The 14,424-nt window shown below is 40.4% G+C and overlaps 1 protein-coding gene across 5 annotated transcripts in view; it reads left to right on the plus strand.

The window, feature by feature from the left end:
• Positions 1-14,424, plus strand: part of LUZP2 (leucine zipper protein 2) — a 361,146-nt gene that overhangs the window by 185,495 nt on the left and 161,227 nt on the right. For all 5 annotated transcript variants that reach the window (XM_083751713.1, XM_083751712.1, XM_083751711.1 and 2 more), the window contains one exon: positions 6,231-6,293. In XM_083751713.1, coding sequence (XP_083607839.1) covers positions 6,231-6,293 — 63 coding nt within the window. The remainder of the gene's footprint in view (positions 1-6,230; positions 6,294-14,424) is intronic.

Below are 14,424 nucleotides of genomic sequence, written 5' to 3' on the forward strand. Positions count from 1 at the left end.
AGTGGGAAAACACCATCTTTCTCCATCAGTCTATCGTTCCATTGCAAGATTGTCTCACCTCTGCATTAAATCCCTCTGGGCAGCTGAATATAGCAAGCCAATTTAAGATGGAGTTTCTGTAGAAAGTACCAAAGGCCTTTGTAAAAGTCACTCCACGTTTAATGTAGCACACATTTCCTAGATGTCCCAAATTATCCACTGGACAAGTAATGGGAGGACCCTGTCTACCACATGTCTATAAGTTTACAGAAACACACTTCTCTTTTAAACACTATGGTGGGACTGATCACTAAGAGATCTAAGGAGAAAACATGGAAACATGCCACGTGAAGTGGTCCTAAATATAACAGGCAGTTTAGATTAATGCTTTTTGTAGATATGGGTTAAATATCTGACCTATTTTGCATTCTGAGCAGGACCTCAAATTGTGTCGAGAGCATACCTTTTTCTAGAATTTCAGTCATTTCATTCTGAAAACAGTATGTGATGCCTGATGTAGCTCAGATATAGTCCTGAAATGATCAGCTCCCACATGCCAAAGACGTTGGTGCAATGAGACTGTGATTCAGTGTTGTGATCCAGAAGAGGCAAGAGCTTATCTTGAAGGAAGAGCATTATAACAAATTGCAGAATAATTTAAAGGTTCTCATGTTGAAAGACGTGAGTGGGACATTTTATATTTTGTACCATGGGCAGGGTAAAATTCATGTTTTGAACATTTTAACCAAAGCCATTTCCCGTCCCTGGGGAGATGACGTTGCAAACTGGGAGCAAGCCCTCCCCACACGCATGGAGTGGGATAGCCCCTGTGCCATTGGTTTGTCCTCGGCCATGTCATCCCAAGGCTGTCTAATCCGGACGGTCCGGAGGCATGGCACAGGCTATTTAAACTGCACACAGCTGAGGACATGTTCCTTTACTCCCTGGTATTCCATTAAAGGAATCTGAGGGGTGTGCTCTCTGTCCAAAGCCCCAGAAGGGCCATGGCACCACCCCTAGCAGTGACCCTGGGGTAGTTCCTAGTTGATGTGCATCAGCAGAGCTCCTCCTTCTGGTGGTTAACCCTTCCAAGACTCCTGCAGACAGGCAGGAGTCAGATATAGTTGTGTGGTTTCCGGTGCCTAAGCCAATACCACTCACATTCCGTAATCAATAAAGTTGTGGCCTTTTTCACCCATTATCCTATAATACTGTTTCATGTGTCTTTATTCCACTTCCAGGGAAAGTTTGGGACCTTGCCACGCGATGGAATGGGTTGAGTCAGGAATCTGCAGCCAAAGGAAAACCAAAAGACAAATTACTGCACCTATGCAAAGGTTATTTGTAAGGGCAAAAAAGCTGCAATGTTTACCAAAGAGCAAACATAGTCATTTTAAACCCTTTTTGGGGGGGAGGGGTGCACACCAGATGGTATAGTTTCAGCCTATATGGCAAACAAGACCAAAAGCAAGGAAGTGAAACAACAATAATGATAATATGCAGTAATAATATCAGGCAAAATTCAGATTTATGCCAATGTATACAATGGGGATCCCCTCCCTACCCTTTGTAGGAGGGTTCACAGCCCTCCAAAACAAATTGGAAGGCTGTGGTGGACTGAATACAGGACAGGAGAAAGGATAAGTCCAATTTTGCTCAAGCAGAAATCTGTTGTGCAAGTGGAACACCACAATTGGATATCACCCGATACATGGGTATCTTTCTAGCCATCTTATGTGTTAAGTAAATGCCTTCTAGAATTACATCATCACCATCTACACATAGTCTATTTTTCAGAGGTGAAAATGGTTTAATTTGAATTTTTCAAGGTCTAAAGCCTGTTATAATAAAGGTCAGGAAATGAAAAATAACCTTCATTTCCTATAAGAAGTATAATAAGGTTGGAAACACAAACACACAGTTTTGTGTAGCATTGAGTGCTTGTCTCCTAGAAACATGATGTCATTGTCCTTCGATAAAACTGAAAAAAATACAGAATCCAGATAATGTGCTATATTCCCAGATTTTTAAATGGCAGCCTTAATTTAAATATAGAGATGCATGAAATCCTCCTGAGATGTGCTGCTAATCTTATTTAAGTGCTTTTTAAGTACTCTTGAACTGCCTACCAATGTTTTGCCTTAGAAAGAACAGATAAATCCTTCAGATTTGGTCCTTTTTCCTGTGTTGGTGCAACAAAATTCACTAATGAGAGCATATTGTTAAATAATAAGCTGTTAACATACAAGTGAGTCAGCAGTGCAATGCAGTGACTAATAAGGCTACTGCAATTACATGTTGCATCAATAGAAGCGCGGGGTCCAGAACACAAGAAGTATTGGTGCTACTTTATTATGTCTTAGGCGGACCTCAACTGGAACACTGTGTCCAGTTCTGGGTACCACAGTTGAAAGGAGATGTTGACAAACTAGAACATGTCCAGAGAAGGAAGTAAGAGATACAGAGGGGCTGGAGACCAAATGCTAAGAAGAAAGGTTGGACAAGGTTGTTTAACCTAGAGAAGCGATAAATAAAAGAGGTTGCACCTAACATAGCACTGTGAGAATGTTCCATCAGTACAATGATTTCTGCTTGTGCAACTTAATGTTCTACCCCATTCCTCCCCACCCCAATTTTTTTTGTAGGGGTTCGTCCAACTCAGATCAGTGAAGAATGTGCAGTGCTCATGGGGGAGGGGAAACTCTCATTTTATAAGTGGCAATAGTTGCACTTACAAGATACAGTAGTTGAATACTTCCCCATGTATCATTCCTAGACAGTCACCACCAGTCCAATGCCAATACAGTGGTACCTCTGGTTAAGAACTTAATTCATTCTGGAGGTCTGTTCTTAACCTGAAACTGTTCTTAACCTGAGGTGCCACTTTAGTTAATGGGGTCTCCCGCTGCCACCACACGATTTCTGTTCTCATCCTGAAGTAAAGTTCTTAACCTGAGGTACTACTTCCGGGTTAGCGGAGTCTGTAACCTGAAGCGTTTGTAACCCAATGCATTTGTAACCCAAGGTACCACTGTAGGCATATATGTAATTGAAATTTAGGGGGGGAAAACCTTGACTCAGTTTGCAGGGATCCTCTTGGAGCTCTTCACAAAATATTTTTGCTTTAACAACTCTGAACAATTTGGTATCAGCTAACTTGGCTACCTCACTACTCCACAAGCTGACCTCTCCACTTATTTCTTGAATACTATGGGTTGAGTTGTTTTAAAATGTTGACTGAAGCAATTTATCTTCCATCCTAGTACAATGAAGAAAGTGTGCATAGGATGTAGCCTGAGTGTATTTCTTTAGCTAAATAATTTCACATTTACATCTTAACAACTGTTTCCTTTTAGTTTGTTTTTCTGTTTCATGGTTGAAAACGTAACAGGTTCAAAGTATTTCCCACCATGCCACGATGATCCGGGTGGCTGATCTCTTACCACTTCTGTGTTGCTTATATAGTTCATCTCGGTAATACATCATTAGTTTCTGATCTCAATTTTGCCCAGATGATTTAAAAAGGGGATTGCTCATTATATGAAAACAAGCGCAGAGACCCATCACAGATAATCTTGTGGGTTGCAGTTAAGACCCAGACATCTGACAAAATCATTGCCTATGCATCTTTCAAGAAGACAAGAGGAAAATTAGTGCAACTGAAGAGGGAATTAGCAGGAGAGATTCAGTAAATAGTGCTTAGAATGATCTTACTTCAGGGCTTTTGAAGTCACTTAAGAAAAATGTGTGAAATGAATTTACTTCATCAGGTTGTTCTGATTTATTGGAAGTGAGGTGTGAATGCCAAGAGGCTTTTCCTTACAGACTTAAGAAGCTATAAAGAGGAATGTTATTCATAGAATTAAGCTGGTTGACACAGTACAATAGTGCAGTTATAGTGAGATAAATCTATGGAATTTAAATATATGTATCTAGATACCTAGCTATAACACCATAGTTGCTGTGGAGATTGTTAAGGGACTGAACCTTTCAACACTTACTAATCCTCACATGCAAATTCCTTGCCTCAGGGGCGCCTCTCTGAGAGCTGTTGACTGGCAGCATCCAACTGCTAGCAAGCGAAGACTCCTTCAGTCTTGGGCTCAGAGAAGTCCAGCTGCTTAGGCCCGCTCACTTGCCTCACAGGACCAATTCAGGAGCTGTTGCCTGGCAACTACCAACTGACATGAAGGGAAGACTTCCTTTCATTATGGGTTGTGTGAGATCCATCTGCTCAGCCTCACTCCCTTGCCTCAGGACACCTTAGGGAGCTGCTCTCTGGCATACCAGGGAAGATCAATGATGATGACAGGAAGCGCTGTCTGAGTAATCATGGTGTCCTTTGGACACCATGCAATTTCTGTTCCTGACCTCAATTTGTGTGTGATTTTTATTTTGAGATTTTTTTGTAAGCCACTTCATCAGGGTCTGAAGTCTACAAAGGGAGTCGGGTACAAGTATTCTACATAAATAATAAAATACAAACATTACAGAAATCCTTGAAGGAATCATACAGAAGCCACAATCAATCATGTATAACTGAACAGATATAAAATATGAGAAGTCCCACATGCAACCCTGAGATGGGAGAGGAATGTGGGACAGTGTATTCCTCCTGACCAAGTAACATATATGGTAGAGAAATGCAAATAACTATGGCACTGCATATTAGTCAACATTTTATCATATGGTTTATTCTGAGCATTAATAAGATGCTTGTAAGAAGTATGATAGCTGCCCTATCACATGACAAAAAGTTAGGTGAATGCCATCTTCATAGGCTTTATACATGGAGCATATTATTTTGTTTTGAGTTTTCTTTTTTTCTGAAATAATGGATCTCTTTTAGTCTGAGCACATTAAGGCAATGGAGAGTATCATAATCAATCATATTTAAGTCTGAGATTTTATTCCAAAGATTTTCCATCAAGTAATGAAAAAACAAATTGCATTCAAAAAGATCAAAAGGGAGAGAAAATTAGAATAAGTTCTCTTTATTGTGGTGCAGAGTTTTTGATGCACTTACCTTGCTTGAAAGTGACTTTGTGTATGTTATTTATTTCATTCTACAAATGATACCACTAGTGTGGTATTCTGCAGCCCTGGTCTCCAGACTTCAGTTTCAGTCCAGGGGAACATAACAAGTGGCAACTCCTCCCATGGGGCTCTGGATTTTTTTAAAAGGAAGAATGGACACTGAGGGAGGCTGCAAAATACTGGAGAAATGCTTGCTGGAAGAAAAATCACATTTATCCTTCGGGGCTCACATAAGCTAAAAAATCTGCATCCATGGATAATCTAAAGAAATTATTGATTAACCCAAGAATGAGATAGAAAAAGTGGGGGGGGGGGGCTTTCAAGAAACTGGAGGACAGATTTTGGCACAGCATTAGGGTTTGTTTGTTTTTCTCATGTTCAACTCTAGTAATTTTCTATTTGGCTATTTAGATGCTAGTTATATAGGTAGGACTGAAATAAAGGGAGAAAAACACCATTCTGAAAAAGGGATAAGATGATGTGAGAAGTGATAAAATTGTCCTTATCAGGAAAGTTGGAGTGTCAGAAGAAATATTTCTAGTCAAAACTCTCTGGTCTGCTAAAGTAGCCTTCCCTGTGTAGAAAGGTTTTCTTTTTTAAAAAAATAAAAATAAAAATGCATCATTTCAATGTGTGCTCTCCAATATGTCCTGAAGTAGTATAGTCCCCAGAAAACACAGCAATGTGTTGTGTTTTGTCCGTGCCTGTGTTATATACTGACAGAAAATATAGTCTTGCATTGTATCCTGGGATCATAGTATAATATATCCACAAGGTAAATTATTTTTCCAAAGGGAATTACTATCTCTTCTACCTCCCCAAAACCTAGAGAATGAGAAGAATGAGAACCAAATGCTCCAGAATTTATCCTGTTTAACTAATGCTCATCCATCTGTTATGCAAGTTTTTCTGAGGGAGACACCTGCCAAATTCTGCCATACATTCCACATTCTGCCATACATTCCAGTTTCCTTTTTCTGCTGTCTAGCCATCTTCAACCTTGTTATCACTAAAAGTAGCCCAAGTTGTTATATAGGACTTCTTCCAATGTTTCATCAAAGAGTGTTAATAGTGCTTGGGCGGACAGAGAAGAATCCCCTTTCTAAAAGGTGCTCAGGTAAAAGTTGATCTATAAAAAGTATAAAATGCCTCTCTCTTGGGAGTTTTTGGGTGGATTTATGGCAATCAGTTAAAAGGTTATTTTTCATTTTTAGATTAACTTTTTGAAGACTGAAATGGAAAGGAAGAGCAAAATGATCAGGGATCTTCAAAACGAGGTAAGAGGATCCTTAGCTGTCAGAAACATACCTAAAATACGTACATTGTTAATGATAGTGTACAATTACTGTATATTAAATATCTGTATTTGTTTCTGTGGAATTAAGTAAAAAGTTACAGAGACTGGATGCCTGGAGTATTTACAATACCCAGTTTCTATTCTGCCATGTTTTTACACCTTGTTCCTTTGAGCAACCTGGCCCCATTCTAGGGAAATAGTCTTTGCTGACTCCAGTTAACCCCTTAATGATATATTGTGCAACATTCTATCTTGTGTTCAAGGCCTGAAGTTTGAAATCTGTATCTAGGGGATGGCCGACCTGTGGCCTGCCAAGTGTTGGGAGTTGTAGTCCAGCAGCATTTGTTGGCCAAGAGGTTAGCCATCCCCACTCTATCCCACCTGCCTTGTTGTTAATTCTGTCCTGGAGTTTTAGTGCTAATCTGGCATGCTTCTGATATCTGATTATCTTCTGGTGACTTGTATCTTTGGTAAGCCTGCCTTTCCCAGGTTTTTCCTGTTATGATAGCATGCCTGTTCCAAACTCCTGTCTGCTTGTTTTTCATGAAATCTGTATTCCCCCCCCCCCCGCCCCCAGTTTTTCTTGTCCTGGCTTCTTTGTCCCTGCCCTGACTGAAAAACGAACATTCAGAAATAACTATGTATGTTTGCCTTAAATTCACATTTTAGTGAATGGTTTTCTTATGGCTAAGATATCATAATGGATTTTTAACTATATGTTCTGAAACAGGAGGAAACAAGTATTTGAAATTTTCTATAGTAAGACTGATTCTCGATAGGGTTGCCATATTCCAAACAGTGAAAAGCCAGCCAGAAAAGTTTTGCAAATTTGCAAAAAATGACATTTTTGAGCTTTTATTTTGGTAAATGACACAAACGACCCTGCCAACATGGGTGCCATACGTCCAGATTTCCCCAGACAATTTTTTTAATGATTTCTGTCCTGACACTACTGTCGACTACAGTATTCCAAATATGTCCGAGAAATTCCAGACGTTTGGCAACCCTAAACAGGTTTTATTGTCTTTCAAAAAACAAGAGAGAAAGAAAGATAGTACAATTGAAAATGGGAACTATCTGGTTTTGCTTATATTACATCAAATTCCCAGCACAATCCTACTCAGATATAAGTTCCACTGAGTTCAGTGATTCATTTCTTTGAGTGGATGAATAAACAGTGTTTCTCAAAGCAATCAAGTTCTATTAAGACCAAATTCAAAAAATTCACCAGCTCTGTGGTGAGATGTTGTTTGTGAGAAGTTGTTGTCTCACCGTTTAAGGGCATTTACAGTAGGCTTGTGAATTCACTCCTTTTTTGAAGAAGTGCCTATGTTTTGCTGATTTATTTATTTTTGTATAAATATTTATACACAACTCCCCCCCCCCCATGAGATGCTCAAAGTGAATCACAAACACAGTAAAATAATAACAATAAAATCAGTGTAAAAACTTGTGAAAAACAGGAGCATCAGGAACAAAATTGGTCAATGAAAAAAAGCACATTTAAACAAAACAATTTTAAGCCATCTTTAAAGTTGTAAATGAGGAGATGGATCAATCTTACAATTTTGGTTTCTCCCTCTCTCCCTCTCTCTTTCATTTTTTTTCCAGTCAGTTCACTGCATTTCTGCATCACAAATTTTATTTTAGGTTCACATGGAAATTCCTATGCAGTTGGCGTGCTTTTCTCCTAAGATACACATTTTTGCAAGAGATTTTCCCTAACATCATTTACTGTATCAAAATCATTTATCTGGCAGCTTTAAAAAAAAAAGTCAAGGTGCTTTAAAATAATCTAAAATAAAAATCCATGAAAAAAGCTCAGCACATGCAGTGAATGCAATATAGCGTTTGCAAGTAACTTAGTGGAGCAGCTGAGAGGAATGAGTGAATAAATATGTGCCAGAAACCTATCACCACTGGCTCCTAACTCACTTCAGAGGGGATGCAAATGACACAGGGTGGGCATTACAATAGAGAAAAGCCCTCTCCCTGATCACTGCCAAATGGGTTTCTGCAGGCTGTCGTATGACGCAGAGGGCCTCACTCAGTGGCGTAGCATGGGTTGTCAGCACCCGGGGCAAGGCAAGTAATTTGTGCCCCCTAACCCGTGGATTTGCGCCCCCTAACCAGTGGATTTGCGCCCCCTAACCCTAACCCCCAGATGTTGCACCCGGTGCGGCCGGCCCCCCCTGCACTCCCCATGCTACGCCACTGGCCTCACTTGCAGAACTTAGTGATCAGGCAGGAATATACAGACATTCTTGTACTATTTTCACCAAAATACACACTTTCCCCCAATATATGCCTATATGTACACATGCATTTGGATGAAGAACAGCATCTCCAAAATCACAGCAGTGCAGATTTCAAAGCATAACTCCATTTTGGTTTGGGAAGCACAAATTAGGTAGGCTCACATTAAAATGCAAAAGAAACTAATTTCTCCCCCATCTCTACAGAGTTAGTATCATAAACACCAAAAATACCTGCATTATATTTCATTGTTTTTAAGCTGCCTGTTTTCGGGTAAAGGTGATATTTAGGAATAACTCAATTTAGGTTTCTTCAAACCATTTGATATCATTTTAGCACATTTTGGGGTTTGCAGCTCCTCCAGCTGTGTGAAGTATTTGATCCCTGGTAGCATAAAGAGCTTTGATCTTCTCTGCCACTTTATATTATATATCAGCTTGGTTGAAGCATTTGTCACCCACCAGCTCCTGCGAGACAATTTCATTTTCTACCTGCAATCTCTCAAGCCTCTTTGGGATGGGAAATGTGCTAAAATGTCTCTTGGGGAGTCATACAAAAATCTATGTTCTCCTTTCACATAAAACGCTTTAAAAGACGCATAAAAATAAAAGGTATGAAATTGAAGCTTATGGCTGCTTTGGGACTGCCTGCATCGGTTCACCTAAACGCTTAGCGGTGCCTAATGAATTTTGATGAATGCTATTCTTTAAACAAGACTGGAACTTCGCTGTGCTTTCATCAGCATGTTTCAGTGAACAAAAATGCAAAGCACTGGCCTTTTTGTAAACATCCTTGTTGCCTGGATGCACTGCTAACTCTGTGGTCATACTTTTCTGTAAGCTTGCGAAGTTTAGCTTTACCACCTTTAATAACCCCAAGGAAGCAAAGAAATATTCCATATTATGATTGTTCACAAGGGATCAAAAGAATACCCTATTCTGTTGTTGGAAATTGAACAGGGAGATGATTTGGTTGTTTATACAGTAGTACCTCGGGTTACATACATTTCAGGTTACATACTCCACTAATCCAGAAATATTACCTCGGGTTCAGAACAGAAATCGTGCAGCGGCAGTGGGAGGCCCCATTAGCTAAAGTGGTGCTTCAGGTTAAGAACAGTTTCAGGTTAAGAACAGACCTCCACAACGAATTAAGTTCTTAACCCGAGGTACCCGAGGTACCACTGTATGTGCAATGCAGTCTCACAAAGTTAGCTGATGAAAAGCCTTGAGTCATACTGACAGTCAAACTTTAGTGGTCATGCTATGGGTGGTCACTGAATCAAAACCCAAAAGAAACTATGGTTGTGCTAAAAGCCAATGCCTGGTGATCTGAGTACACTGTATCAGTAGGCACCCAACCAGCTCAACCCATGGGAAAGGTGCTAAAAGTAAGCAATGGCTGATTAAAACCCACATGTGCTGTGAGGTCGTGGGTTAAATTCCCTTTGATTGATTGGGTAGGTTCTTTTCCCTGACCTTTGACATCTGATATGTGTGCTTTCAGAGCCTCCTCTATTCTTATGGCTGTAATCTGTTTAATTCCCCACTCTTTAATTGTTGTAACCCACCCTGGGACTTGCTGGTGAAGGGTAGATAATATATTTAATAGTAATAGTAATAGTAATAATAGTAATACCATGTTTGGTGCATTATAGCTGTGGTAGGTTTCTGAGGCTGGAGGGGGCAAACAAAAGTCTCCTGAGTGTGGGAGCTATAGCATAGGTGGATATGACTGCAAGGCTCAGAACACAGGAAATATGACCACTTGCAAAATCAAACTAAAGTTTAAAAGATTGGTTTTAATTCTTAATAAAACATGTTCCACCAGGAGTGTACCTACCAGATACTTGCTTTTTTTAAAAAAAGAGAGCATATTGTTTGACATGCTGGGCCTTACTGCTATATAGTAAATTAAATGAAATTAAAAGTGCTGTTTGCAATGCAATCAAGCAAAGTTTAAATAGAAATGGGAATGGAAAATATAAGCAGTTCCCAAGGAAATGCATGTGTAAACATATAGATGTCGTTCTTGGATTCTTCAGGACCTGTTAATAAATATTCCAGGCAAACAGCTGAACACAAAAGGGTGCCATATCTCCATCTTGATGCCGATAACCTGCTGCTAGCAGAGTACAGCCTAGAATCCCTTAAGTTTGAGTGGTGGGGTGGGAGTTGAAGCTGCCTGAACCAGTTTGTTATACTAACGCTAGTTATATCTTTTTGTATCTCAAGGGGAAGGGGGCAACACAAAAGTGATGGGTAGGTTCATCCTATTTTCTCTGAAATCAACCACAGCACAGGATCAATGAGTCATTTATCTTACCCAGGGCTTTTTTCTAAAAAATAAAAAATAAATGTTTAGGGGTACTCTAATTTTGACTCAAGGAAACCACAATTTTATATTTCAAATTGGGAAAAATAAAAGTACAAAGATTCACAAAATGTTTGGGGTATGCGCCCCCCCCAGAAAAAAGCACTGATCTTACCTATCACCTTCAAAACATACAAATAGTTCAGTTAATCCTGAGACAAAGACCTGAGGAACTCAAATAAGATCAAATATTTTTGTAAGTCAAAAATCCTAGCATGCCATTTTCCAGTGTCGGCGGATATAGTTTTGGTTTTAAAAAAGAACAAACCCTCACAAAGTTGTAGAAAAAACTTATTACATTTTTCACCCCATAGTTAATGTAAGTGAAAAGCAATCCTTACATTAAAGGAAATAGAAAAAAATTGCTTATGTGGGATTAATGGTACCGGCAAAATCTTTGTGATGAATTGCATTGATTCTGCCTGAAAGAGTTTCCTATATATAATTTTTAAAGGCTGCTTGCCAAAGATGCTTGTAGACAGGCATACGATGCAAGCTAAGAACTCTGGCCTATCTATAGTTTATTTATATTTATACTATATATACGGATAGGTTTCCTTTTCAGATGCTTTCCAATGTGGAACACAAAATTAAACATACAATTTAACATTCAATTTAAAATTAAACTGTAAACTATAATTAAAAAAGAAAAAGTCCAGAAGGCTAGCGATAGAAAAGTATGATCAGTACAGCATGTCTTGCCTGCAATCTTTTGCAGGCTGACTAAAAGGTGAGCCCCACTGAACATAGTGAAACCTTTGAGTAAATACATAGGATTGCATTATTATGCATTCTTTATCTTTCACATTCAAAACACAAATTAAAATGCCGTTTTACAATAAGTTTTCAGGAACCAATGAAATGTAGACAGCGATAAAGCTTGGTGGGCATTGCCCTTGAAAGAGATGTTCAGAAAATGAGCGCCCAAATCCAAGCTGCCTAGACGAGTTTGTTAATGAATGGAAGATACATTGAGCAGAGTTTTCTCTCTACATCTCAGGTGCTACGGGAAAGTTTGTATGGGAGAGGTTTTAAGTGGTTTTCTCCTTGTGCCACCTACATCCAATTCAACTTCTTTTTGAAGCCTTCCACTTTTATTCAGGAACATTGACTGATCTTCCAATTCTGATACCAGCTCTAGAGCCAGTGAAAGTCCCTTAGGATGCCTCTAAGGGCTTCTTAGCAGCCCTTCCAGATGCATGTATGTAAGAACAACAACATCCACAACATGTCTATGGACCCTGCCCTTCCAAATGAGGACAGCAAAACACCACTTGGAGAATGAATGAGGCAGTCTCCTCCACCTTGCCATTTGTTATCCATGCAATAGACTGGGAAAGACTCTCCTCCCTGAAAGAGAGGGGAGTGGTTGTGGGCGGGAGCCCGAGCACCGCCCAGCAGGGGGGCATTTGCCCCCTGCCTCCAGCTCACCTGGCTGGTGCTCACGCCCCCTCCTGTGGCCATCCAAGCAGGTGCCACAGAGGGGGCGTGTCCAGCAGCCTTTTGCTGCAGCACTAGCCTCTCCCTGGCCTCATTCCTCATCGTCGTCCCGTGGCGAGTCACCCACCCTCCACTCCCTTTTAGTTAGGGCCTAGGTCATTGGCCTTGCTATGGACCTTAGGTTGGTCGCCCTGGTTGTCCGGGGGGCCTGGTAGGAGTTTTTCCATTTGGCATTAGGCTTTTTGGTTTTTTCGCCTACCTCGTAGCAATCGTCACAACTTTTTGTGGTATTGGTGGGTAGGTTAGGCATTGGAATAATGTGTTATGGTGTGTCGAAGTGCTAGGTGTGGCCATCGCCTATGCCTTCAATGTTTAGGGGTATTCCGTTAAAGGAATCTGGCGGTCGTGTATTCTGTCCGATGCCTGCTTGGCGGGAGGCCATGGCAGGAGGTGAGCCTATAGTTGGATCAGCATCAACTGGCTCCACCTACTGGTGAATAAACCCACTTGTTTCGATCCAATGCCTAAGCCAATACCTTTTCATTGCTGTAATCAATAAAGTTGTGGCCTTTTCTAGCCCATTAACCTTATATCACGTGTCCTTGTGTCTTCATTTCACTTCGCGGGGTCGGGTCCTCGAACCACAAAGAGGAAAATAGAGCCCAGCTGAGGGTTCACAGTGCTGCAGCTCCATTGCTAAACGGCACAAGCGGGTGAGCAGGATGTAAAAGGAAATCTGGTGCCCAGAGTAGCCTTGGGAACCAGGTCAACTGGTCAATTAGGAGGCTTTCTGAGGCTGGTAGCCAAGTGGAATGGCTGCACAACACAACTGTGCTACACACTATGGTGAGTACAGAAATGTCATTGACGGGATTTGAGCTGAGGTTAGATTAGGTTCCTACATCTGTACAAAGCAGTAAATATTTTCCCATAGCAACCAAGCTGAATAGGCACAGCAGGACCCTATGAACCTCTTTGTCAATATAATAGCTTATAGAAATGGGTCACCAAACTATTATTATTAAGGTAGAAAGATATAAATGTCAGAGTTTCTGGAAAGAAGAATTAAGGGAGCACTTGAGTCTCTCTTTGTACTGAATTACAAAACAAGTTAAAAACACAGAACAAAATGAACTGTAGGAAAGATCTGCTTTTTTTCTCCAGAGGACCTCTTCAAGATAATTTAGTGGAGAATTTTCTTGCTCTTGTAACAAGCCTTTCAGATTTTCTTTTCCATGCACAGAGGTCACCAGCTGCATGAAGCAACCACATGAATATAGCTATAGGTCCATACATGTGCCCTTTACAGAGTCATAACTTGCTTTATGGAGACTTGTGGGGCAGGATAAATCAGGATAAATCAAGAAAGCTGATGATCTTGCAAATAAATCCATAGAAGTTACTAGCCCATTAAAATGTTTACTACTTTACCTATCAATATGTGGGAGATTAGCAGCCAAACCTAACAAATAGATATTCTTGCTAGTTAGCATGAGAAGGGGCTAAGTTCACAGAGCTATAGGCAGATACTCAGACCATAGGGCTCTGTGTGATGTCATTTCCCCTCCTCTCCTGAAGAGGAAGGAGCATATAGTACTTCCTTCGCCTCCCTCTCTCTTCTTGATCAGCAATGGAGACATGCCTCTGCTTGGTCCAGCACAGGCAAATGCCTGAGGCATGGGATGGGTATAGCCAGGATTTATGTTGGGGGACAGGCTTCATGTTAGGGGGCAAGAACCTTAGTTAAGTATTTTTATTGATTGCCCCCCTAGCTGCGCCTGTGGCCTGAGGCTGGTTATACTGTAAATATAAGTATTTAGCTGCATAGTTTTTATTGCTGCCATTGCTGTGAACCAATGCAAGGTTATAACTAAGCAAATTCTATTTTTAAACTTACTTCCCAAGTTGTTGTCTGATTCTTTTTTAAGTGGGTAAGAAAGGGAGAGCCAACTTACATCATAGTTGGACTTGCTCAAAACAAGCATAATTCCTATGCTTTGAATTTTGCTGTCAAAGGTGGGATGTTCAACCCACACACATGG

Source organism: Podarcis gaigeae, assembly GCF_964106915.1.
Source record: "Podarcis gaigeae genome assembly, chromosome: 1".
In the NCBI taxonomy this organism is placed as follows: domain Eukaryota; kingdom Metazoa; phylum Chordata; class Lepidosauria; order Squamata; family Lacertidae; genus Podarcis; species Podarcis gaigeae.